The sequence below is a fragment of the Pezoporus occidentalis genome, unplaced genomic scaffold (assembly GCF_034315485.1).
Source record: "Pezoporus occidentalis ecotype Australia unplaced genomic scaffold, CSIRO_AGI_Poc_V1 ctg183, whole genome shotgun sequence".
Taxonomy (NCBI): domain Eukaryota; kingdom Metazoa; phylum Chordata; class Aves; order Psittaciformes; family Psittacidae; genus Pezoporus; species Pezoporus occidentalis.
In genome coordinates, this window is record NW_026913673.1 from 2256224 (window position 1) to 2280163 (window position 23940).

At 43.9% G+C, this 23940-nt stretch overlaps 1 protein-coding gene across 1 annotated transcript; it reads right to left on the reverse strand.

Moving 5' to 3' along the window:
- Window positions 1-112: 112 nt before the first annotated feature.
- Window positions 113-23208, reverse strand: PITPNA (phosphatidylinositol transfer protein alpha). The gene is made up of 11 exons (XM_062615793.1): window positions 23129-23208; window positions 18187-18217; window positions 12121-12266; window positions 11780-11879; window positions 7204-7278; window positions 6770-6853; window positions 5613-5690; window positions 4586-4696; window positions 2903-3025; window positions 2123-2191; window positions 113-853 (listed from the first exon to the last, which is right to left on the reverse strand). Exons 1-10 carry the CDS (start codon window positions 23146-23148, stop codon window positions 2144-2146), a joined length of 816 nt encoding a protein of 271 aa, XP_062471777.1. The 5' UTR covers window positions 23149-23208; the 3' UTR covers window positions 113-853; window positions 2123-2143.
- Window positions 23209-23940: the final 732 nt, after the last annotated feature.

Genomic DNA, 23940 nt, shown 5'->3' on the forward strand with positions numbered 1-23940 from the left:
ATGTGCCAAGCAACTTTCCATAATGACTATGTAGAAGTGACACACGCAGCTGAAGGACAACAGAGCAACAGAGGCCAAAGGGACCACGTGCCCCTAAAGTGGAGCTCAAAAGTTAAGTGCTGAAGGCCCAAGCGCGGGGATGCTGCACGCAGCTTCTGCACAGCCTTTAATTCATGTGTGCTAAGACAGAACCAGGTAATGCCGTGCAGAAGCCACGGATCACAATTCATCACAGACCAAGAACTATATCTGGCTACTCCTGATTATGTATTCGGATTACATGCCATTAAATTTCTTACCCTGGGAGCAAGGGTCAGAGCATAGCATTTTGTGGAATAGTTCTGCACTCTAAAATACTGACAGTTTCCCCTCTCCAAGCAGACTATGCAAAGAATGGTGAAGGGCTGGGGCAGGAACAAAGGTGGCAGTTTATCCCACTTGGAAAAAAAAAAAAACAAAAACAACCCCAAAAACATAAAAAACAGGGGAAAAAAAAATAATAAATCTAAGTCACCACATCACAAGACTATTTTAGCTAAAAATGTCACTTGGAAATCAAACAGGGCCACATGGAAATTGGTCTGAACACAATGAAAATAAAGGAGGGAGGAGCCGTAAATACAGCGATCTCTAAAGTCACACGTCTCCAAGGAGCTGCCTCCTTCGTCCACGTGCTAACGTTGGAGTGCTTAGTACCAGACGGTCTATTTGCTCACAATATTAAGGGGCATCTAGAATTAGCTATGGGAGATTTAAAATCGCCTGCCGGTTGGATAGAGAAAGGCTTGATCCAGAGATGGTCCGTCAGTCAGAGTGTGGATTCCCTGGGCCTTCCTGACGACTGTCTTGCAAACTATGAGAGACAAGAGGAAAACGGGTTAGAAGCACTTGGGAAGAGCAGCTGAGCCTTCAGAAAGCAAACGTGGGACACGCTGCCACCAGATAATGGCAACGCACCACTGCATCGCTACACTTCAGCACTGATCCAGAGCACAAGTTACAACACAGCCTAAAAACAACAAGTTGTGATTTAAACCATCTCACAAAGTCCAGAGGCTCTGATACAACCAAAAACTCATTTCTCTAAGAACTGAGCATGAATCAGGAGGGAACTAAAAAGCCTGAAGTTGCATTAAATAAATGTTATGTATCTATCAGAAGACACTCCCTTGGACACTCCCTCACCTTGTGTCACCCACCACCAAACCACCAGCAGGTAACAGAGGACAAGCAGAGGTAAACAGAGAGTCCTTGATGATGCTGTGGCTGTGCCTGATCCCACTCTTTCAAAGCATAGCTAGGATGGTGTTTTACTGCCCTGGAAAAGTCATGTCTAGTGACTTGGATATCTCTACCTATATGCACAATCTCTTCTTTCTCCTGCCTTCTTAATTCCCTAATGCTATTTCTGTACAGTAGCTAAGAAAAAGTCACCAAACCCAAACTGATGATTCAATTTAACAGAACGAGGCTGAACAATCTCAGCACTGCTCACACGTCACCATCCAGCACACAGCCTAGAATGCACCCTGGGGACTTGGCCAACAAAGGCAAATTCATACATGCTCTCCAGTGCGACAGTCCCTCCCATGCCAAGTTAACACACTCAGAGGGAAAGAGATGAAAAACAAGCCAACAGCTTTAAAACTGTCATTGCTGCTTCTCCTGTGATGTGCAAATGTTGCTCCAGGCCTCAGTCCATTAGTAACTACTGTTAAACAATGCAAGAAATACATTCCAGGCATATCTGCAAAGGAATTTTTTATATATTGTAAGTATCTGCAGGTCCAGCTTACTCTTTTGGACCTGACAAAAGCTCCTCTGCAAGTCATGGGAAGTAACACATGCATTGCAGAAATAAGAACAGTGGTGAAGACTACAAAATGTTCTAACACATTTCTCTTACACTTTTCCCTCGGGCATTTCTTTAGGATAGCTCTGAAACAAGACAGTAAAGTCACTCCTCAACCCAGCAATGAAACAGGCTCACTAAGAGACCACAGTTAATACCAAGATTTGCCTGTCAGAAGCTATGAACAGGATCATTTCTTACCCAAATATGTATTTTTTTTCCTCCTAAATAAAGCAACACAAAGCTTTATCAATTTCTTTTGATACCTACAGTGCACAGGAAGAAGTCATGTTAGTCATCTGCAGCTGACATTCCTTTCACTGGATCTTTTTCTCTCATCTGAAAGAAGAAACATTATTCCAGTGCTGATTCTCATATGATGTTATCTCAGGATTTACTGGTATGGAACAAGTTAAGCTACTTCCTTTATGTAAGCCACCAACTGTATCTGAGCATCCCAAATCAGTGTTTGGGCATACACACGTGCAGGGACCATTTGTAGTTACTAAGATCTGGGACCATTATCCAAAGGGCAGGGTGTACATGAAGCTGTAATGACAAATCCTGAGGCATGAAGGAAGAGAAGGGTGCAGTGCAGGACACGAATCACAGAACAATGTACTCCTTATTACCAAACCCTGTTACATACCCCCAGTACCTGCTTATAGCACCTAAGCGCTAAAATCCTTTTACTGAACTGTTTTTTTTTTGGAAATTAATGAGGACAAAAATGACCATTCAGCTTTGGGTTAAAGCTAATAGAAGATATTAAAGCAATAGAGGAACCATTGCCACTCATACTCTCATTACCTGTGGTTCAACACATTTACTGGCTCAATAACAAACAGAAGGAGAAGTCCATAATGATTAGAAGGAGATGCCAGCACAACAGAGTCATAGCCAATCATTCAAACCACAAGCAGCATGACCTAAATAGCAGGAGGACAATACACACTATGCTATGACAATGCTGCAGTCTTCCCTCTCTCCACTGTACTGGATAGCAGCAGTGTCTCACCCAACCCACACCTGCCCTGCTTTTCCACTGACCTCATCCAGCTGTCTCTTGGTCTCCTCTTCCATCCTACGGATGTCCTCCATAGTCAGATCAACCCACTTATCCAGCCAGCAAAAGAGCTGCCGATGGAAGTTTGTGAAGAGACGCTTTTCTTGCTGCAAAAGGAGGAGGAGGGAGGAGTAAAACATACAAGGAGCTGACTCAGGGGGCAATTAATATGGATCTAACCGGATTGTAACAATTGTCAGAGATGCGTACACTGAAGCACTGGCTCCCTCGCCCACCTTTCTGTGGCGCTGCCACAATTGGAAACTGGAGCTAGCTCATTTGTATTCCTTTAACAGAATATCTACAGCCTCAAATCCACAGAGAAATGCTTTCTTTTTCTCCCCCAAGCCTAGACAGAGCAAGGAATTAGTGAATGCTTTAGCAATTTCCTTTGATTTGACAGCAGTGTTCCGACTGAACCAAGCGCTTCAGGTTGGGTTTACTTAAAGCACAATCATTGGCCTGAAGGTGCAGTAAAAGGGAGGACCAGAATAAAAGTATTTCTTAAGATAATCCTTGCTGAAAACTGGAGGTTACCAAGAGGAAAGGGTCCATCTGCACTTATCTTGCTTTTTTCTTTTACAGTGACCTAAAAACAAGCCTAAACTTGTTTTCCACACCCGAAATGTGCAGAAGCTACTTCGTTAGGAGCAATTTACTTCCATTTTATAGGAGATAAGCTAAACAAAATCATTACACTAGACAGGGGTACACAATGCCTCTTGGAGAGATTGCATTAAGGACGGACACTTCAGCTTTACCAATTATGGTTTCACATCTGATAACCCGCTCTCATCAAAAGCGGTTCGACTACTTTGACACAACCGTGTAGCTGAAGAGACACTCAGGAGAAAAGGATACAAGACACTGCTTTGTTCAGGGCTTTTGTTACAAGCATTTGAAATCCTGCAGCACCCCTTCAGGGTTCTCTTCAGGTTATATCACCAGAGAACTGCTTTTGCAGAAGCAGCACTATACTTCATCAATATTAAGCACTGAGCAGTCTCCGTGCTCTGAAGTCATGGGCATTTTATGAACACTGCACCTACCAATTCCCAGGTCCAGCATCCTGCTGCAGTTCATGGGTTAAGAACTCTGCTGCAGAAAAAGCTCTTTTCAGGACACCAATTACTCATGGTTTTAAGTAATAAAGTTTCCCACCATCTGCTTATTTTTTAACACAGGTTTTTCAAGCAGCAGAATAGGAGAGGAAAACATGACTAGAGCTGTAGCACTTGCCAGAAAGATCCTCAGCTGATCAGCACTGGATAACTGAAGCTGTAGGTATCTACCCACGTCTTGCCCCTGACCAAAATAACCCTAGTATACATGCATCATCTCATCATCCACAAATCGACTATCAAATGACCCCAATTCTCAGGCTGATCTATCAACCACCACCAAACAGCCAGTTTACCTTCATCACCTTCTTACATTAGAGTGAAAATGGTTCAATAGCCAATTCACAGAACAACCAAACTGAATCCAACTTTAACACTTTGCAGTGTATCAGGCAGAGGCTTTGACTGTGTTGCCTGTGGTGACATGACTGGGTTTCAGGTTAGTATCACCAAGCAGAATACACTATTAGCAGAAGCTGAGGTGCCAGAGCACATGGGAGATGATGCCTCATTTCCACATGTCTCCCTTTCAAAGGGCTCACTTACCTTCTGTATAAAGTTCTCAACTTTATTTTGCAGACCCCACCACTTGAACTTGACTGTTACCAGTTTGTAAGCACACATGTATGGACAATCTGTCTGTTTGCCCAGCTCCTTCTGCAAAGACACAGAGACATTCACATCAGGACTCAGGTCAAATGCCTCCAGGAAAGCAGCTCCTTCAGTCACAACCATGAATTCTTTCCACAATTCCTCAGATTCATCTTGCATCCTTGCACCTTACCTGTTTTTTACTGACAAGTTCTGTCACATCTTTTTGCTCACCCCTTTTCCATGGTATTTAAGATCATGATGAAAATCAATCCTAGTTCCTCCACAGATGGCCTTCCCTCCATTTTGAGGATGGATTATTCCTTCCTCTCCTCTATTCTTTCCTCCACTGAATTAATGTCTTTCAGCACGTTCACTATTAACACCACAGCAACTTAGTTTCCTTAAAAGTCTTCTGAAGAAGTCCCTCCCTAAAACATTTGCCAATAGATGATATCATCCAAGTCATCTGCATCATTATCAAGCCTTAAAGGAAACTCCACAAGGTTTGCAAGATGGACTTCCCTGCTTCATTTTACAGGAGCCACATCCACTTTACAACCTCAGCTTCTAGGCTGACCTGATGGAGATCAGATTTGCACACTCATAGCTCCCCAGATCCCCCTCAAGGTCCCTTTTAAAGACTGGCATCATATTTGCTCTTCTAGAGTCTTGAGATTCCAAGGATTTCAGTGAAAGGTTAAACACTGCTACTCATAACTCTGCTATTTCATCTCTGAATTCTCCTGGGTGAACCCTTGGGCTGAACACCAGACAGCCCTGGTGATTTCTTGGAACTCACTCTGTTTGTACCAAACTCTTCCATTTCCTTTAAGTCCAGAACAGATCACCAGCTGAGTCCTGCATTCCCTTCCACAGAAGTGAATCCCATGGTTTAGATATCTATCCCTGGCTCCAAGCCCCAGTATCTATACTTCAGTCACGTAAGCTGATACAGCTCCTGATCTCATCCAACACATACCTTCCAGTTGGGACCCAGAGGTCCACGTCCAGTCTTGACAGATTTAAATTTTGCTGGATCTTCTTCTGCCTTGTAATCCTATTGGACAGACACGGGAGATTAACCACAAATTATCCCACTCTTACCCAGCTGCTCACCACCACAAAGGATTTATGTTTCTGGTGGGCAAAGACTAACCTCTAACTGCCTTCTCAAGAGCTACTGTTTTCAGACTTCAACATTAGGTCAGGCACTCTTCAAGGAAACATATTTCTCCCCCCTGTGCTGTGTCCTAGACCTATATGAAGAAGTGGTAACACACTGATATGACCTTTGTAAGGACGCCTTTGGGGTAAATCTATCAGAACATGTATAAACCTTCAGGATAGGTTTCCTCTAACCACTCATTCTTTGGCAGCTAAATACTGCTGCTGCAGAAAATAGCTACGTTTTCTGGAGCTGTGATAGCTTGGATTTTTCACAGCACTGCATCAGTATGATGCTCACATACTGCACACTAGGAGACAAGTACAGACAAGCTCGTAGCACCATCAAAAAGAAAGAGGCATCAGTTATGCCCCCTATTGCAGAGGAAATAATTCGCAGCATTCCCCTCCTGCATTTGGGGTATGTACTCAACTCCTACCCCCAGTTCAATTAAAATGAAACCAAACTCAAATCATCATCAGTTTAGTGCCAAAAGTGATCAATCTGTAGCATCTTCTTCATGAGTCTTCTGCTCCAGGTGTATTTTCCTTGACCAGTACAGAAACATCCCTTAGTTTCTTACAGTAACTGTGGTGACTTGTAGAAACCAGGATTAGCTACATGAACTCAAGACACACTTGTGAAGCCAGGGGTCAGTTTCAAAAAGGAGGCAGTTTAAAAATGACCCTGTATGGAAAGGGCAGCGCCATCTCTTGCTATTCAAGCATTATAACCAGCTGCAGTGCTGTAGAACTACATATATACACTGTTTTATAGGCAGCATTAACATAGCTTTTAGAAGAGCTCTTCCTCTAGCTTGCTTAAACACATTTAAGGAACGCTTTTCCTCCTCTTTCCATCCTCTCATTTGTCCTGTTACCTATGACCATCCCTGAGAACACAGTGTGTACATTACTTCTCTTTTAGCACAAGGCCTCCAACACTAGGGAGCTCTTACCCACCTACCATACCTTGGGAAGCACTTGACTCCGATCAGCAATGTCTATATAAATAGCTTCTACACTCTTCCATACATCTGGCTCCAGTTTATGAACCTGCAGGGAAAGCACAAGACTAATGTAAACGATTCCACCACGGAACAATCCCATCCTAAGATCATAAAACCCCAGATGGAGATGCAGACACCCAGTGCTCCCTGTCCACACACAGAGAGGCCACTGTGGTAAACACACAACCTTCTAGAGAAGCAGAGGTGCTCACACAGAGAAAGTGCTTGGGGGACAGTTTTGTGCAGCAGATATGAGAAGCCAGCAGGAGAGTCTCTGCCTTGGTAGTGCAGTAACACAGCAAACAGACAACTCCACACAGCAACTATCTAATCTAGCACGGAAAGCAGCACTGTGACATTAAAGAGATGACTAAAACATACAACACAAGTACTTACATTCTCTTGTGTTCCAAGATCTGATATATGCCAGGTTTCGATTTTGATCAGGAAGTCATCCTTCATATACTCATTCTGTCATCAAAATAAAGCTTCCTGTTATTCTTTGGATATTTAACTCATCTTCCATTAGCTAGATAGGCAGTAGGAAAATCAACTCCAAGAATTAGACTTGACTGGGGTTTGATTTAGGGAACTTGAGAATTATCTGTAAACACATCATTGCTTTTAGCAAAATTGTTTGATCACTAAACACAGAAGATCAAACAAACCCCAAGTCATTTACTTTAAAAACCAGAAGTACCACTGCTTTAGCAAAACATTTGGGGTTTATAAGTAGCTTTCTCTTTAAAGGACAGTATCTGCCACTTCACTGAGAGTTTAGAAGGGGTAACATAAGTTAACTAGGCAGAAATTGTCTTTTCAAAGAGATTATTGATCCAACACCGAGTACGCATTTGTATACAACTCTTCCAATGAACAGTATTAAACTGATGTGTTGAGAGCTTTTGCCACTGGAAAGGGAAGGGACAAGAAGCACAGTAAGCAAAACCACTTTCCATTTCTCATTAGTACTGTGAGTAGAAAAGGACTTCCAAAGGTAACCCTATCCTCCCTCAAGGGAGCAGAAACAAAAGCACAAGCCAGTGAAACACTTGGCATGTAAAAAGGAAATATCAAATTCATAAGAAGGTTATTAAAAGGGATCTAATGGCATGAGCTAGCTTTCTTTGAATCCTTTATCTAGGCAATGGTACATTCCCACTCGTGAAGCTGAGCATCGCTGCAATCAAGATCTCTGTCCCTAGCTACAAACTGTGGCTGTGCCACAGTTGGTAAGGGGGCTTAATCTACATCATCTTACAATGACAAAAGCTAAAGGGCCTTTAGCTCAAGGTAAAGACCTTCTCCTACCCAGAACACTTCATTTCAGACATTACATATGCTTCCATAGAGCATCAGTAAAATCAATACTTACTGTAATAACTGGTCCAAGAAATCAACACATGGAAAGAAAAAGATACAGTACTTTAGTGCAAAAAGAATGTACAGCAACCATTGCCCTCCTCCCACTAATAGCAAACCAGGGACAACTTCAGCTTCCCAGGGAGCTGCTGAGACCACCCTACAAGTCACTAAAGCCCAGAGAACTTCACCCCCTTCTCCTCTGGAACTCCTCGGACTTGGAGAAACCCAGAGGAGCAGCAATTAATTATGTACTGCCCCTTCTGCTCCCTGGCCTCCAGCCAGCTGGATGGGAAGATGGAATAAGTATGTTCAGCTGAAGGGATATTACCAATCCTTTCTCAGCTTGCAGATAAGAAACCTCTCCACAGTTGTGAGGCAAGCACATGCTGGGTTTCAGGCCAGTGCAGACCTCATCACTGCTGCCCGCAGTAACCAGAGCCTCTGCATCTCTACTGCTCCTGGTAACCGAACTCCCTGGATAGTAAGGCTCAATTATTCAACACAGAAAAGCAATTTAAGATCCTGTAACAGTCAGCATCTGCTCTACCTGAGCCATCAGAGCACGTTAGCAATTCTACTTGAGAATAAGGGTGTCTGAAGCTTTGCTGCTTTGTTCTGAAGTTTCACAAGGGTTTTACTAAGAAGGAATTCTGGTTTAAGGACACTATTACAACTTACGAGTTTCCAACCCAACATCATGCAGGCCCAGCCACCCTGTATCACCTACCATGCACATCCAGCTACCTTAAACTCCCTGCTGCTAGGCCTTGGAGTGACCTAAACCTTTAACAATTTGAAATGTGCTTTTTACAGCAATTTAAATGAAGAAGGCTTCATTATTTAGCCTGACATGTTGGGGTGGAGGGAGAGAACAAGCAGAGCTGAGCCTTATCTTTAAAAGGCTGAATTTCACCTCAAAGAACACTTCATTATTTCTCTAAGAAAGAGGGTTTTTTTTCCTGCTAGTCCTAACAAAACCCAATAGTAATCATAAGCCAGAGTCTTCCCACCTTCCCATGTCTCTGTGCCATGACTATGCAGCTGCCTTAAAACATTTTCCTTCACCTTCCTAATCTCTGTGGGGAAGACACTTCATTTGCAAAGCAAACAAACGAATCCCTTTAGAAATGCCTACTAAAACTCAGATGCTCAGCTTTTCACAAACCAGGGCCTGCACTGAGACACTGCAGCAGCAACTCCTACACTTTTCAGCTGCAGTTCTAACTCCTCAATTGCCTGACATTTGGCCACGGGCCATGCTGACACTCACCACAGCAGAGCACACTTTCAATTGCTTTTCTACCAACATTTCAGAAACATTAATATTTAAGTCAGACCCCAGAAAGAGAACCAAGAACACTCCTTGGCACCAGCCCACAGTTCTAACTATTAGGCAGCCCTCACTTCATTTCTACTGGAGAAGTTGTAAATGCATATGACAACAGTCTCATTTACAGTTCATGCTCTCAAAGGAGCTAAGCAAGGATTCCATTCATAGCACAGAAAAAAACCCATACTACAGCACATGTGTGCAGAACTGCAGGGAGGTATAAGCTAGGCATTTATATTCCCTCAACCTGCAGTACTTATCATAGAATGGTTTGGGTTGGAAAGGACTTTGAGATCATCCAATTCCAACCCCCCTGCCATGGATCACACTAGATCGTGCCACCCAAGACTCCGTCCAACCTGGCCTTGAATACTGCCAGGGACGGTGCAACATCCTTCTTTGATAATGGTACATGATATGCACATTAAAGTAATGATTGAGCTTTCCAGAGGAGGTATAAGAAAATGTAAGAAGGATGATCTAATCTACTTAAAAATATATCTACCATGAGGCACAATTAACTAGAAGTATGGTTTTATTCAAGTTTAAAAGGCTCTGTATAGTAGCTGATGTGCTGATGTGCTCCAGAGAGCAGCATGCTAACTCACTTTGGTCCAGGAGGGCACAGGCACAAGTACCACTAACTCCTACACAGCCAAATCAGGTTTAGTTCTTGCTGCATCCCTGGCTCTTAGATTTCAAACTCTGGCACGGCTCTCAGCCCTCTCACTACTTGGTGTAAGCCAGCCTGGCATGATCAAAGATTCACATGAGGCCATCCAAGTCTTCTCACATAGGACCGAAATACCCGAAGTAAAATGATAATGCACAAGCAGCCTACACCACACACTGGTTCCTCCCTCTTGCCCAGTGCTAACAAGTGAAGGTTGCAGCAACTTCTTGGAGCTTTTCTTGATTCATGTCAGGCTGGCAGATTCTCTAAACAGATTTGTCAGCCCCCGCAGAAAAACTGCCTTCTGCTCCAGCCCCCACAAACCAGCACTTTATCTCATCTCATAGCGGTGTTTATTACAGTTGAGGATTTCTTTTGTTGGGTGTTGTTAGCATTTCTAGCATACCAAAACCTGAAACGTCTTTGACTGTGTTAGAAAGTCTTGTACTTGATTTTAGTATCACTTTTAAGTAGAGTTTTAGCAGTGTTTAACTGAAGGATATGCAGCTAAGACTGACAACACAAGCTAACCCCATACCTTCATTTCAGAGGAGGAAGAGATAGGTAAAGCATTACAGCTAACAAAACCTACTACCGTCAACTGAGATCTGTTTCCACAACTTAAAGCATTAATGAAAGAACTATTTGTGTTTAAAGCAGTTCATTGTACTTAACATGGGAATAAACCAGACATCTACTGGCTAAATTAAGCAATATGCAGCATGGAAACTGCATAAAAATGGGAAAGCCCATGGCAGGGGAGCTGGAACTAGATGATCTTAAGGTCCTTTCCAACTTTATCTATTCTATGATGCTATGAATTAATGTTGTTTCAGCATCTTGCGTTATGTGGCACATTAAAAACTTACTCTGCAGTTGATGATGCATTTTGTATTTGAAATACCCATTCCACTATGCTGCTGCTGAAGTAACGTTATCCTCCCCCACAGCAAAGCTTTCTCCTTCTTTTAAAAGACTTCATTTTAAATCCTCTCAAGTAAATGGTTGAAAAAATACAAATGGTTGAAAAAATTTTTCTATCTCAAGTTTCAAGGCCAGTTGGGATTTTTAAGTTTACAGTTCCCATAGCAACAGTGCCACTACCAAACGGCAGAAAAATGCATCTTTCAGATACACAAACAGCATAAAGCACAGCCAGAAACACTACGTGAGTTTGGAGGCAAAGTCAAATTTGCAGTTCCTACAGCAACAAAGACCAGAAAAACAATAGTGGTTAAACATAGAAAGGTTCGGGGTGGAAAGGACCTTAAGATCATCTAGTTTCACCCCCCTCCATCATGGCTGGTAACTTCTGTGAGGGTTCAGTGTAATACAGCTGTTCCTTTAGTAGGACTAACATCTGTTTCTTGGTATGTTCTTTCCCATTGTCATTCAGCAGCAGCACACGAGACAAGGGCATATCTTTTAAGTCCACAGCACTGTATTTTGCTTCTCCTGACCACAGAAAGGGCTTAAAAAACAGAAATCCAAGATTTAAGAGCTGAAACAGCTTCTGTATTGGTTGTCTCCTTCCTTATCCCCTCCTACCCTCTCCTCCACCCCCAAAAACCCCAACAAACCAGCAATACACAGTCCTTCCCCACGCACTCACCAGTTCTGCAGTAGGGATAAGCATTCCATGCTTTTTCATGTATATTCAGAGCTCCTTCAGGGGCCAGCATTCTCACAAATGTTGGCACCTTGCTGCAGAATTTGGGAACAGGAAGAAAGGCATTGATAAGAACTACAGGTAATAGGCACACCAGTGATGCTCACTTCCAGCTGTACCAGTGCCAGCTGCTGTTATACTCCTGTCTTACCTCGATGTCTTTTAGCTTTCACATTATCCATGATTTACAGTCACTGCAACCCTATTGTATTTTCCTTCCTTGAGGCTCCTGCCTCGAGAGCCTTTCCCGATTCCAGGAATAAAGTGTTTTCATACCTCTGTAAGTGGTAGATCTTGTGTGTGTACTGCCCACGCTCCCCATCTCTCTCGTAGGGTTCGTTCACCAGGACCTCCACTCCTTCACCTCCACCAGTTTCATTTTTGCTGGCTTCTGCCACAGAATACAGCTGTCCCACTTGATACTAAAGAAGGGAGAGACACATTATTGTGAAAGCTGTAATTTAGCAGAAGTAAGAACTTTACCAGAAGCAGCCAAGGATAAATTTATCATCTGGGGAGAAGGCAGAGAAAGGGACATCCACTTGTGTGTCCAGACAAGCAGCTCTTTCAATTTCATTTTGATATAGTGGTAGTTAAGAGGAAAGCACTGCCAATAGAAGAGTTACCTTTAACCCTTCAATCCCAAGCTCCAAACCAACACAACTTCAGGAGAAAGTAAAACAGATTAAAGGCGTGTCAGGACAACATTTAAACACAGGCATACTGTAGAAAAATCCATTGTTTTCCACTCTTTTTGGCACACAGGAGCATCAATTGTTCAGCTCAAATGGAGAATAACGCACTGCCAGTCCTAAGTTAAAAAGCATAAAGTACTTTTACCCAGGAGAGCCCCAAAGAACTTCACATGAAGTTCCTTTGACAATATGGTAGGGGGAAAGGAAGTGCAGGACTGCAGGAGGGAGGCAGAACACAAAGGGTACTTGCACCACCCTTTAAATGCTCTGAGAAACACACTTGTTAGATGTGCACAGCTTAGGAGCACAGTAGAGTCAAAGACGAGTGCTGTTGGAAACAACAAAGTAAGAAGCTTGAAGTAAGGAGGGTATTTGCACCCGGGAGTTTTCCAATTAAATGCTGCTACATTTTAAGGCTGAATAGACTGAAATTACCCTTCTCAGCCTTTACTACAAAGCCTACGACCACACCAGTATGTTTAAACCTGACACTATAATCAGATCAGGTCATTTCTCCCCAGTGAACACCCATTTCTCTTCTGCACCTACATCAAACTCTGTTCTGTTAGGTCCTCTATAACCAAGCCTTTTCCTCCTTCCCAACTGCCTTTACCCATCCCTAAATGATTTTTTACCTCCACATAACTAAACCCATCCTGAAAGCTTTATCTAATGAAATAACTTAACCAATAAAAGCCCCAGATGAGCAGCTGATCCATGCTGGCACTGCTCCCCCTATTATTCTGGGGTTGGGTTGGGGTTTTTCTGTATCAGACTTCCTCTTAAACCACGAGCACTAAACCACTGACAGGGAGAGCACAGAATTTCAACATTCCATAAGATTCTTACCAAAAGATCATTTTTCACTCACTGGGCAGCAACATTTCACTCAAACTACTTGCCACTACACCATCTCTTTCATTAGAAGCATGCCCAAATGTTTCACAGGGAAGAGAAGAGGAAAAATCACAAACATGAGCAAAGAGAACATTCTTTTCCACAGAAAATGTAAAGACTAAAACACTCTCGCCTCCGGCAGCAGAAAAAGGGGATGCAAAGCTCAAAAGAAACATGATCAAACGAAGAAAATTCATGCAGGTGTCTTTGAGGTGAAGTTAGATGAGCAGACAAGGTTTGAGGATGAAGAAATTAAACACTAAGTCAAAAGGAAGTGTTTCAACTTAACAGAGTTAAGCCTTCAGAACTGAAAGTGAGCAAGACAGCAACCATTGCCAAAGGCAGTACAGAGAGGCAGTCTGGAAGGGTAATGCACTAAGTGTTAGGCATCAGAAGTGCAATGATATCAAACCCCCACCAAACCCTCCAAAACCCTCCAAAACATAACTACAAAGCAATGGAACACTGCTTAGGCCTTCTTCCTTTTCCCCAGCACAGGATCAGGAATAGCACCTAGCACTCCATACACTGAAATCCAGGCTGAAAAAGTGTTAGCTCAGAGTTAACAGCCCTGAAATACATCTCTGGCTGGTTCATCTGCAGCAAGGAAGGAAGATTTCTACAGTGGTTAAGTGTTGTTGACAGAGCACCCAAAATAACAACGGTACCCAAGCTCTGAGGTTTTGTACCACCTGGTCCTCACCAAACCCAAGGAAACATTTATTCCTAGGGGAAGAGTAATAGATGGTAAGCCAAAGTAGTAATGCTTGAGGACAGGACATCCAGGGGCAGGGCAAAAAGCATCCCAGGCCACTTTTGAGCTAGGAGCAACAGCTCTGCTGGACCTGGCTCTGTAGGGCCAGGTTATACAGGCTCTCCTCACTTGGCTAGACGGTTCCTGCACTGTCTCCAGCAGATTGGGTTTCAGTCTGGTGTCTGCAATACAACTCTTTGCCTTTTGACATTTCATACATAACGCTGTAGATGACCCACACGAAGCAGAACACTCACCTCCCTCCAAACGAGCAAAACACGAGAGCTGGGAAATCTTAGGAGCAAGTTGATTTAGTGGAGTAAGAGCCACACGGCCACTCAGAGAAGAGAACTCACCACGAGTTTGGCAGCTACAATATTAAAGGGGAGGACTGAAGTCTCAGGACAGGTATCAAGGGCACAAACTAATTTCTCTTAGTAACAGCCATTTGTTCCTGCTCCCTTTTAAATACGTGGGTCAAAGTTCAGGCACTAAGAGGATAAGCCCTTTGGTTTAGCATCTTCACCATTTAATCTTCCCTGTTATTTCTGATCCTTTAATCACTTTGATAAATGGAGGAAAAGGCGCAAATAAAACTATCCCAATGAACAGATCCTACAGCATCTGCCTGCAAAAGTTAACAGAAAACCACATTTTGTGAAGCCCAAAGTGTCACAGACCTGTTCTTGCAGACCTGAGAGCTCCAAAAAACCTTCCTCTCTTCTACAAGAAGTTATCCAGATCAAGAGGATCTGTCTCATAACACCTTATACAGCTGACAGCACATCTTCATTACATCCAATTTCTTTCAAAAGGCCTAATCTCTATGTAACCATCTTCAAAACCAGTCATTTCCCTGAAAGCAGCTTTGAACACAATTAATAAATAAGAGCCCTTTGTGTTTGGCAAGCTCCTTCCCATGTGAAAGGAACAAAGAGGCAGCACAGAATGTGTACACACAGCTCTAATCCATACCAGCATTTCCAAGCGGCAGCTGGCAAGACACCCACACAGCCACTCAAGACCGCGCTCTCCAAGCTGGCACCGTGCAATGTGATGTTGGTCAGGGTACAAAAGTAAAGGTTAGCCCCTAAGATACAACAAGGTGTTTTTCTTCTTTCTCCTTGCAGTGTGGCAATGATATAAACCAACAGAGGATTGCAGCTTGCAGCCTGCACCTAAACAGGACCATGTTTTGGCAGAGTTTCCCAGCAGAAGACAGTCTGCTACAGTCTAACTCCTACATCCTAGCCTTCAAGTTTTAGTCATCACCAGGGCTTCTTTTCCACTGTTTTGTTCCCATCTTAGCACTTACTTGGCTAACCATTCAGCACTGATCTCTTTGTTAAGTTCAAAGCCTTCCTCATCACTAGGTTTCTCTTGAATTCCTTACTACTGATTAAGCCCCATTTGCTAGGGGTGAAGGGCCTGAGCACACAATCCCTGGCATATCAACAGAACACCACAGCAGAATCCATCAGCCCTATTACAATGCCTCAAAGTCATAATTAATTTCATTCCCTGTGTTACACATTGGGATCAGACTTCTGGCAGCAATTTGCATGCAGAAGGCGTTGAGCTCTTCAGTATTGCAAGCAAAAATTGCCCATATTAAAGGGAAATCGTAAGCCTTCTTGCTAGCCAGAGATGCTTAATGAGCAGCTACATGGTCAAGAGCCACAAGAAGTCCCCAGAGCCCTATTTAAGAGGAAATCCTTGAAAGCAATGAAGCTTTAACAGCTGTTTTGTAGCACAAGACAGTAATGTAGCCACCAAGTGATGCACAGATGTGTCAGCATCTTTCCACACAGGAAAGGGGATGAAGCAATCCACAAACCCAAAGCAGGAGTCATCCTTTGAGTCAATATGGAAATAACCTTTCTGCTTAAGCATACCTCTAAGACTACCACATCACATAAGTACTTATGCAAAGCTAAGTGAATTTTAGAGCTCTTCCCACTTCCTTCAGGAATTGGTTCCTGGAATTCTGGCGTATCACAAGAGAACCACCAGACCTTGAAGAGGGGCATCACTTGGGGAACATAGGGACAGTATGTGCATTTGGAGATAAAGTCTGATCAAGTTGGCACATATTAAAGTGCTCTCTTCAGTATTTTTGTTCCTTCTCTCCTAATGCTGTTTATTTGCTCATCACTTCATAGACTTTTCAGGTTACTCAGCTCTCTGGTACAACTCCAGTCCAGAGGAGAGGAATACACCTCCTGAAAGAGATGACCCCAGGGCATCCACAGACAAGGAGGCTGCTATACAGACAGATTTACATACCAGCCAGTCCCTCAGTTCCCCACACAGGCAGCCTACACACAAGGCTCAAACCTGCTTGGCACTGAACAGCCAGCCAGGGAGGGAAAAGAGCATAGCAGTGGATTCACTTTAACTGGATGAAGGTTAATCCTAGTATCAGAGAACTTGGAAAAACCCTGTGCTGGGCTCCATCCAGTCTAACTCCCTCGAAGATACAATCTGTATACTGATGCTACGACTTTGTCTTTACATGGCTTGATACCTAGGAGGCATATCAGTATGAGGCAGGGCTCCTGTTATTCAGGCTAAGGTCTTCTGTTTATTGAGCTCTGGAGTACCTTACCATTTACTCACAGCTTTTTCTAACTTGCAAGTCTGCATCCTTTGCTGGCTTGATAAAGCTTATCATGTTAGTCCTTTCTTTGTCAAGGACTTCCCCACACAAGCAGCACTCAAGCACAATAAGAGAGCCAAACAAACCTTCTGTTAATACTGCTTGAAGCAGATTGATGCAGAAAGCACGTAAGGTGCAGGTAAGGAGTAAACAACAGACCTGTGGCATTAACAGCCTCATTCCTGCACCAGCATAGAACACGGATCTAAACCCATCCTCTGATCAGAGGTCTAGGTTTTCTGTCAGCATGTGATGCCTGTCACAGCAGACTGATCCACAGGAATAAGGAATTCAGCTTTAACATAGTTTTTCTATTACTAGCCAGCCTCATGGTTGCAGGAATACACTGTCCTCTGTCAAAAGAGCAGTGAGTTACAAAAGGGACATGCTTAAAACAGTGCTGCCACAATCCAGCTCACCACTGTCTGTGCCACAGTAGCTGCCATAGTCAAGGGGAAAGAAAAATGAACAAGAGTGCTGTTATCACAGCTCTCCCTGAGAGTCGGAGCAAGCCCTTGATCAGAGCTCACAGACCTCAGGCTTACAGCCAAGGATCACAAGAAGAAAAACAATGCATCTGGAAGAAGGAATCTCCTACAGAAGTGCTATGGACTCTGCAACTCAGTCACTTCAATTTCTCATCTCCCTTGCTAGTGTGAACATTCAGAAATGGAAAACATTTATATGGTCAAATTCTCTGCAAGAGTGGTGTTCAGTGCAGATGGAAGAAAAGGCAAGCTGCAGCTCTCAGAGAGAGCAGCAGGGAATCAGCCACAGACACTGCACAGCCATTCTCCATGTCCGTCATAAACTACATTTATTGCCTCAATTACAGCTTTACCTAGACAAAAAGACAGTTTTCTTTCTGTAAGAGCTATAAAGGTCTTAAATAGTCCTAGGAAAAATATACACAAGCTTTCTTTAGCTAAGCCAGCCTCACAAATCAGAAGAAGTTGTTGGTCTTTGTATAAAAGTTTAAAACAAAAGACTTCCAGCAAAACACAGTTTAAAGGGTAACATAAATTTGTACTAAAGCTTCCTCTTCTTGTTAAAAACATAGAAGAACAATAATATTAATCAAAAGGAAACTGCACTTTGTAACAGTCTGAGAAGTCAAGATATGAAATCGAGACATCTGAAAGGAGAGAGAATCAGTACCTTCAGGCTTAAAGAAACTCAATTCTTTGGTCAAAATGATGGTGAGTGAATAACACACAGGGGTCCTGAAGACATTTACATCCTTCTTGTGCATCTTCCAGTTTTTGTTCATACAGACTGCTTTGATCACAAGTTTATTTACAGTCCTAAAAGAAGGAAGCAAGAAGAAAAGGACTTACCTCCTCCACAGACACAGGCAGGATAACACGGCTGAAAAGGGAACACAGAAACGGCAAGTTAACAAATATCCCTGCAGCTGCAACATTTACATGACCCATTCCTCACAGCAAAGGCTGCACAGCTCTGCCCCTGCAATATTCCAGCATCCACCCAGTCCTGGCACCCCTAGAGCTTACTCTTTAGTCCCAAGATTATACAACAGCCTCAAAGAGAATCAATACATGATATAGTATAATTGCAATCCTATATTAAACCTGTGCAGTGTTCACAGACCCTTGCTGGTAATAGCAGCCTAGAAGTCTACACAGCATCGAAACAGTTTTGTGTGCCTTCTCACAACATCCTTTCAAGTCACATCTTATTTCTTATCAAGCTGTTGTAGAGCACTGCTATGTGCTTCAGCAGTTTTGCAGAGATCTGTGACAGTCACAAGCCATTTGCTTCCATGTCCTATCCAGTAGGAAACAGCACTAAATAGAGAACCCTATGGAAGGCTTTCTCAGAGCTGACTGCAAAGGAAGGTGTTGCCTCTCTATAGATGAGTCACACTTATTCACATTGTGGTTTCACAAATGCCTCTTGGAATCAACTGACTGGACAAGAGGGCAAAGACTGCCTGAAGCCAAACTGAGATATTTGGAAAAAGGCAAGAATAAAACTCAGTTTAAAGCTGCTAAAAATGCAGGTTAAGGCCTTTAAAAATACTATTTATATATATATGTATATGATCTCCAAAACTAGATTTGCATTTGACCTCTGCTCTCACTACCAATGATGTTGAAACAAGCAACCAAAGCGTGACACAGATATGACACGGATATGGCTACCAGTGATGGAAGAATTCCAAGTTCTCTGGGAACTAGTCTCAGAGATATCAGGATATAATGGGATCAGGAAAGAGTCCTCTGCATTAATAAACTGACTCTTAAAAAGCAATACTGGTGAAAATAGGTATTTTTTTCCCTTCACTAGAGGAATGTTACCTACAAGATACTGTAAGAACAAACTGCAAGAGGGGCAAAATCTGCAGATTGTGCAAGATTCCTTGTGACACTGAGAACTGCAGATGTTTGGTGGCAATAAAAGCAGAATCATGCATTATAGACATATGGGGTTAATAAGACCCAGCTTAGCTGTCACCAACAAATATCTTGGTGTCCTGATGGAAGAGCATCTGGAAACACCAGTTCACTGGTAGCTCAAAAGCAAACATGACATCAGAAATGGGACCACCACATACACATACCAAAGAAAGGACAGTTATGTCACTATAATCTCTCATGCATCAACATCTTGAATACTGCATACAGTTCTGGTCACCTCCCCTTGATTATGATACAGGATACAGAACATATGAAGGAAGGCAAAAAAGATGATTGGAGATAGGAAAAAGCTTCTGTGTGAGAAGAACACAGTTGGACTAAGGCCTGTCAGCTGAGAAGAAAAACACCTAAAGGGTTAAGAGATGGTAGAGCATTAAAGAGTCATGAATGGTGGGAAAACAGTGAATGGAGAAGGAAGAATGATTCTGTCTTACAGCAGAAGGAAAGAATAAAAAACCATCAGGCAACAAATTTAAGACCAGTGAAGTGTATTTCTTCCCATTATGAATACCTAAGTTGCAGGATTCCTTGCCAAACGCAAGAAGTATAAGCAATTTTAAGATGGGATTTGATCAATTCATGGAAGTCCTTATGTCACTTTCTGGTAGGATATACTGAACAATCCTTCTACTCACTATTTGTATAGTTTCCTAAAACTACCTGCTAGAAGGCAAGATGGAAGAGGGCCTTTGATCCACTTCAGTATGGTATTCCTTACATAGGGAACAAAGAAAAGAAAATGGATTTCTACAGGTAGACCATGCCATCAAGCATGACATTAGGTTTGTTAACTGGCGTAAAATGATTGATGTAAGGTAATAAAATTGCATTTCTGGAAGACAGTAGATCTGAATGTTATCTTAGAGGTCAATGTTCATGAACAGAGAAACAGAAACACAGGGAAGATAAACAGTTTACAATTCATTTAGCCTAGCAAACCAAGAGTGCAGGGGATGACTAGCACTTATAGGTAGCCAAACGATAAAGGAAGAAGAGGGAAGACTGCTCAAGAGGATGGAATCAGAAGAAAGGCTTCACAATGGGAACACAGACTCCTAACCTGCGGACGGAACTAGATCAACATATCAGAAATTATATGATGTGGTTGGCCTGAAACTGGTGAAGAACATTTAACATCCCTCCTAGATTAAAATCTGCCTCAAATGACAGCAAAGGGAAGTACAGCTGCAGAGGAGGTCAGTGTCATTATCGTCACTTCACAGGAAAGGGAAGTCAGTCTTTACACTCTGATTCTCCTCAAGGTCTTCTGATGTAACTGAAATCACAATAAGGAGAACAAGCAGCATCTACAAACCCTGGAACTACAACAAAATCTAAACCCAATCAATGAACAAAACCCATGCAGCTTATCTGTAGCATGGACAGGTAGAAATGAAAGATGCCTAATAAGACATCAGATGAAAACGTTAAAAGCCATCTCTGCATAACCATCAGTACAAGAAAAGAGGATACAGATTGACTGACAATAAAAGATGTGACATCAGGTCTTTGTTACATTGCTCTATTTCTGTAACATCTCCTACAATACCTATGGAGCACATCATAAAACCCATTTGATTTCGTAGGGAGGATGTGACAAGTGGTCTCAGAGATGGAAGAATGATCTGCTCAGATGACACGCAGCTACAGTTCACTTATATTTTTACCACTTACACTCAGGTACCTGTACATGGTGTTGGGGCAACCTGAACTAATTCAACAACAGCAACAAAGTCCTTCAACTAGACAGGTCACACCAAAAAGAGTGCGTTTCATAGGCTGTTAACAACCGCTTCCTGGAACCTGAGATTTAGGGAAAAACCATCACAAATAGCACGTAAAATGGGCAACTTCCACACACAACATCAAGGAAGATTTAGATCAGAACCAATACCGTGGCATAACTCAATGTGCAACTGTTACAACCAGTCCGGAACCCCAAGAAGTCAAAAATAAATGCTCATTTTAGAAGTACAGTAGGAACCTTGAGTGTCCTTAAAGTCACATATGTCTTAGTAAAGGCATAAAGGGAAGAAAACAAACAGGACAACATCACTAATGACAAGACTTTAAAAGTTTAGTGACTCTTTTGAAAACAGAAATAGAAGCCTGTAAAAATAAAGCAAAAATAAGGAATTCTGGTCCTTTAACCTTTAATCTGATAATGTGCACTTCACATTCTGGCTCTGACACAGGCAGTGTGAAAGCCAGGCAGGTATGCTGATTTGCTGAGGTAAATAATATCATCAAAATGACTTGTGAAAGTGATGCTCATCCAAATGAGCTTTTGATACTCCCAGAAATCTGAAAATTCAAAGTATGTTTGCCTCCTATCTTCATGAGGTGCCCCGTAGGGAGCTTATCTCACTGGCAAGTGAGCTTTACTGCAGTACAGGGCAAGAGACTGCAAGCAGAAGCATGGAAAAGATACCTGGATGCAAACAGAAAGAAACCAGAGGGGTGTTATAAGAGGAAAGCTTACATTAACCAACTAAATTCACAGGAAAACCTCAACAAAACAGATGTTATACAAGCAAATTAATTACCTTTTCACACAACTGAAACTAAGCACTTAGCCCTGGTGTCTTGCCTGCTACCCAGTTTAACACTGCAGAAGGTAATTGTGTCTCTGTGTTACAAAGACCAGCTCTGCTGCTGCTCTTAAAGTCTACACCCCTATTATTACTCTAAAAATAGAGAGGGTTTAAGGATTGGTGGGGAAAGAAGAAGTTAATCAAGTTTGAAGACAACTACAAGGCTCAGCACAACCCTCAATGCAGTTCTAACATTTAAACCCACGCCATGGTCCATGATCTGGCAAAGAAATTGCTATAAAGAGGCCACCAAGAAGACCTGAAAACCCATTTAACCATCAGGATCACAGCTATCTTCTGTGAGGGGAAAAAAAAAAGAAGGAAAAAAAAAGCATAGAATGCACTTAAGAATGCACTTAAGTTAACCTTAAGAATTCAGGGCAGAAATATGTGCAGGACAATGCAGAGCTGAGGACACGGAGTCAAAGTGCACAGGTCCAAAGGAGTACACCACGTTAGCAAGGATGAATCAAAGACTGCCAGAGCAATGCGACCAGCAGTTACACACTCCCCCACAACAGATCCTCCAGCCTGTTTTCCACCCCACGGCGGGGCACAACAACCGCAGCAGCCTCAGGGCCAGCAAAGAACACCAAGGTGAGGCTTCCACATCAAAAAAGAAGCCACGTTGGAGCTATCTTATTTCTGCCACATTCACTCTTAGTGGAGGCTCTAGTTAAGAAATCACACAGCTAAAGGAAACGAGGGGGGTCAAAACGCGCCTGGCCACTTCCCCCTGTCACAAGGAGAAGGGGGCAAGATGCCGCTGCCTCGCACAGCACCCACCGTGCACCGATCCCACCGGTACGAGCCCAGCAAGGCCCTTGGCACCACCAGCACCCCCCCAACTCCCCAAGAACACCGAGACACCCCCCCCCTCATTGCGGAGGACGAAGGGCCGGGAGGCCACGGGGGGCACGACCCGACCCCGGCCGTGCACCGGAGCGGCGCCGCAGCGATGCGCAGAGGCAAGGGGGGGAGCCCCGGAGCCGGTGCTCGCCAAGCAGAGGTGCCGCTGGGCCCCTTCCCCGCCGTGACCTTCACTCCCGCCCGCACCGGCGCCGCGGCCCTCACGCAGCGCTCCCCCCCCCCCCCGCTTTCCTGCCTCCCTCCCCGGCGCTCGGCCGCAGCGCAGGGCCAGGCCGTGCCGCCCCCCCCCCCCCCCGCGGCAGGCCCGGTGAGCGGGGGCATAGGCAGAGGTTGGTGAAGGGGACCGGGGTGAAGCAGGGGCTCCCCACACTCACTATTCCTTGATGAGCACCATGGCGGAGCCGCACGGGCCGGCCCCGCTCTGCGAGGTGACAGGCGCCTGCGGGCCGGACCGCACCGCACCGGGACGGGGCCGTTTACCTCAGGAGGGGGATGAGGGAGCGGGGTCCGCTGCCATAAAGCACACGGTGGTTGGGGGCCACGGGTAAGGCACTCGGTGCCGAAGGGCTGGTCAATGAGTTAGGTATTAACGGGAACGGCTAGGGGATGAGGCAGGGCTGCAGGCAGAGGGGTGTAAGTTCAGCTCTGGAGTCGTCACTAGGGGAAGGGCATGGGTCTCTTCAGAGGGCAGTAAAAACGGAGCGCTTCTCCGTGAGGGTAGGAGCTGGGGGTGTTCAACGGAGGAGATCTTACAGAGCCGTGGAATGGGTTGGGTTGAAGGGACCTTAAAGCTCCTCCAGCTCCAACCCCTGCCACGGGCAGGGACACCTTCCACTGGAGCAGCTTGATCCAAGCCCCTGTGTCCAACCTGGCAAGAGCCTTTAGAAGGGCGTTTTTGACAAGGGGTGATGGTTTTAAACTAAAAGAGGAGAGATTCTGGCTGGATGCGAGGAAAAAATGCTTTACAATGAGGGTGGTGAAACACTGGCACGGGTTGCCCAGACCATCCCTGGAGCCATTCAAGGCCAGGCTGGATGTGGCAACTCGGTCCAGTTGAAGACACAGGGATTGGACTAGATGAGGGTAAGGTCCTTTCCAACCCAGGCTATTCTATGGTTCCATGAAGACTTCCCAGCAACAAGGCTCCACCTTGGCACCAGATCACAACTCGCAGCGTTTTCAAGGC

Bases quoted from the DNA above. Each gene is read 5' to 3' on its own strand.
- PITPNA (XM_062615793.1), bottom strand. From the start codon at position 23,148: ATGGTGCTCATCAAGGAATA. The intron at 5,691-6,769 runs GTATGGTAGGTG...TCTGTCCAATAG, and splicing joins GGAGTCAAGTGCTTCCCAAG to GATTACAAGGCAGAAGAAGA. The intron at 2,192-2,902 runs GTCAGTGGAAAA...TTCTTCTTTCAG, and splicing joins CCAAGAGACAGCTGGATGAG to ATGAGAGAAAAAGATCCAGT.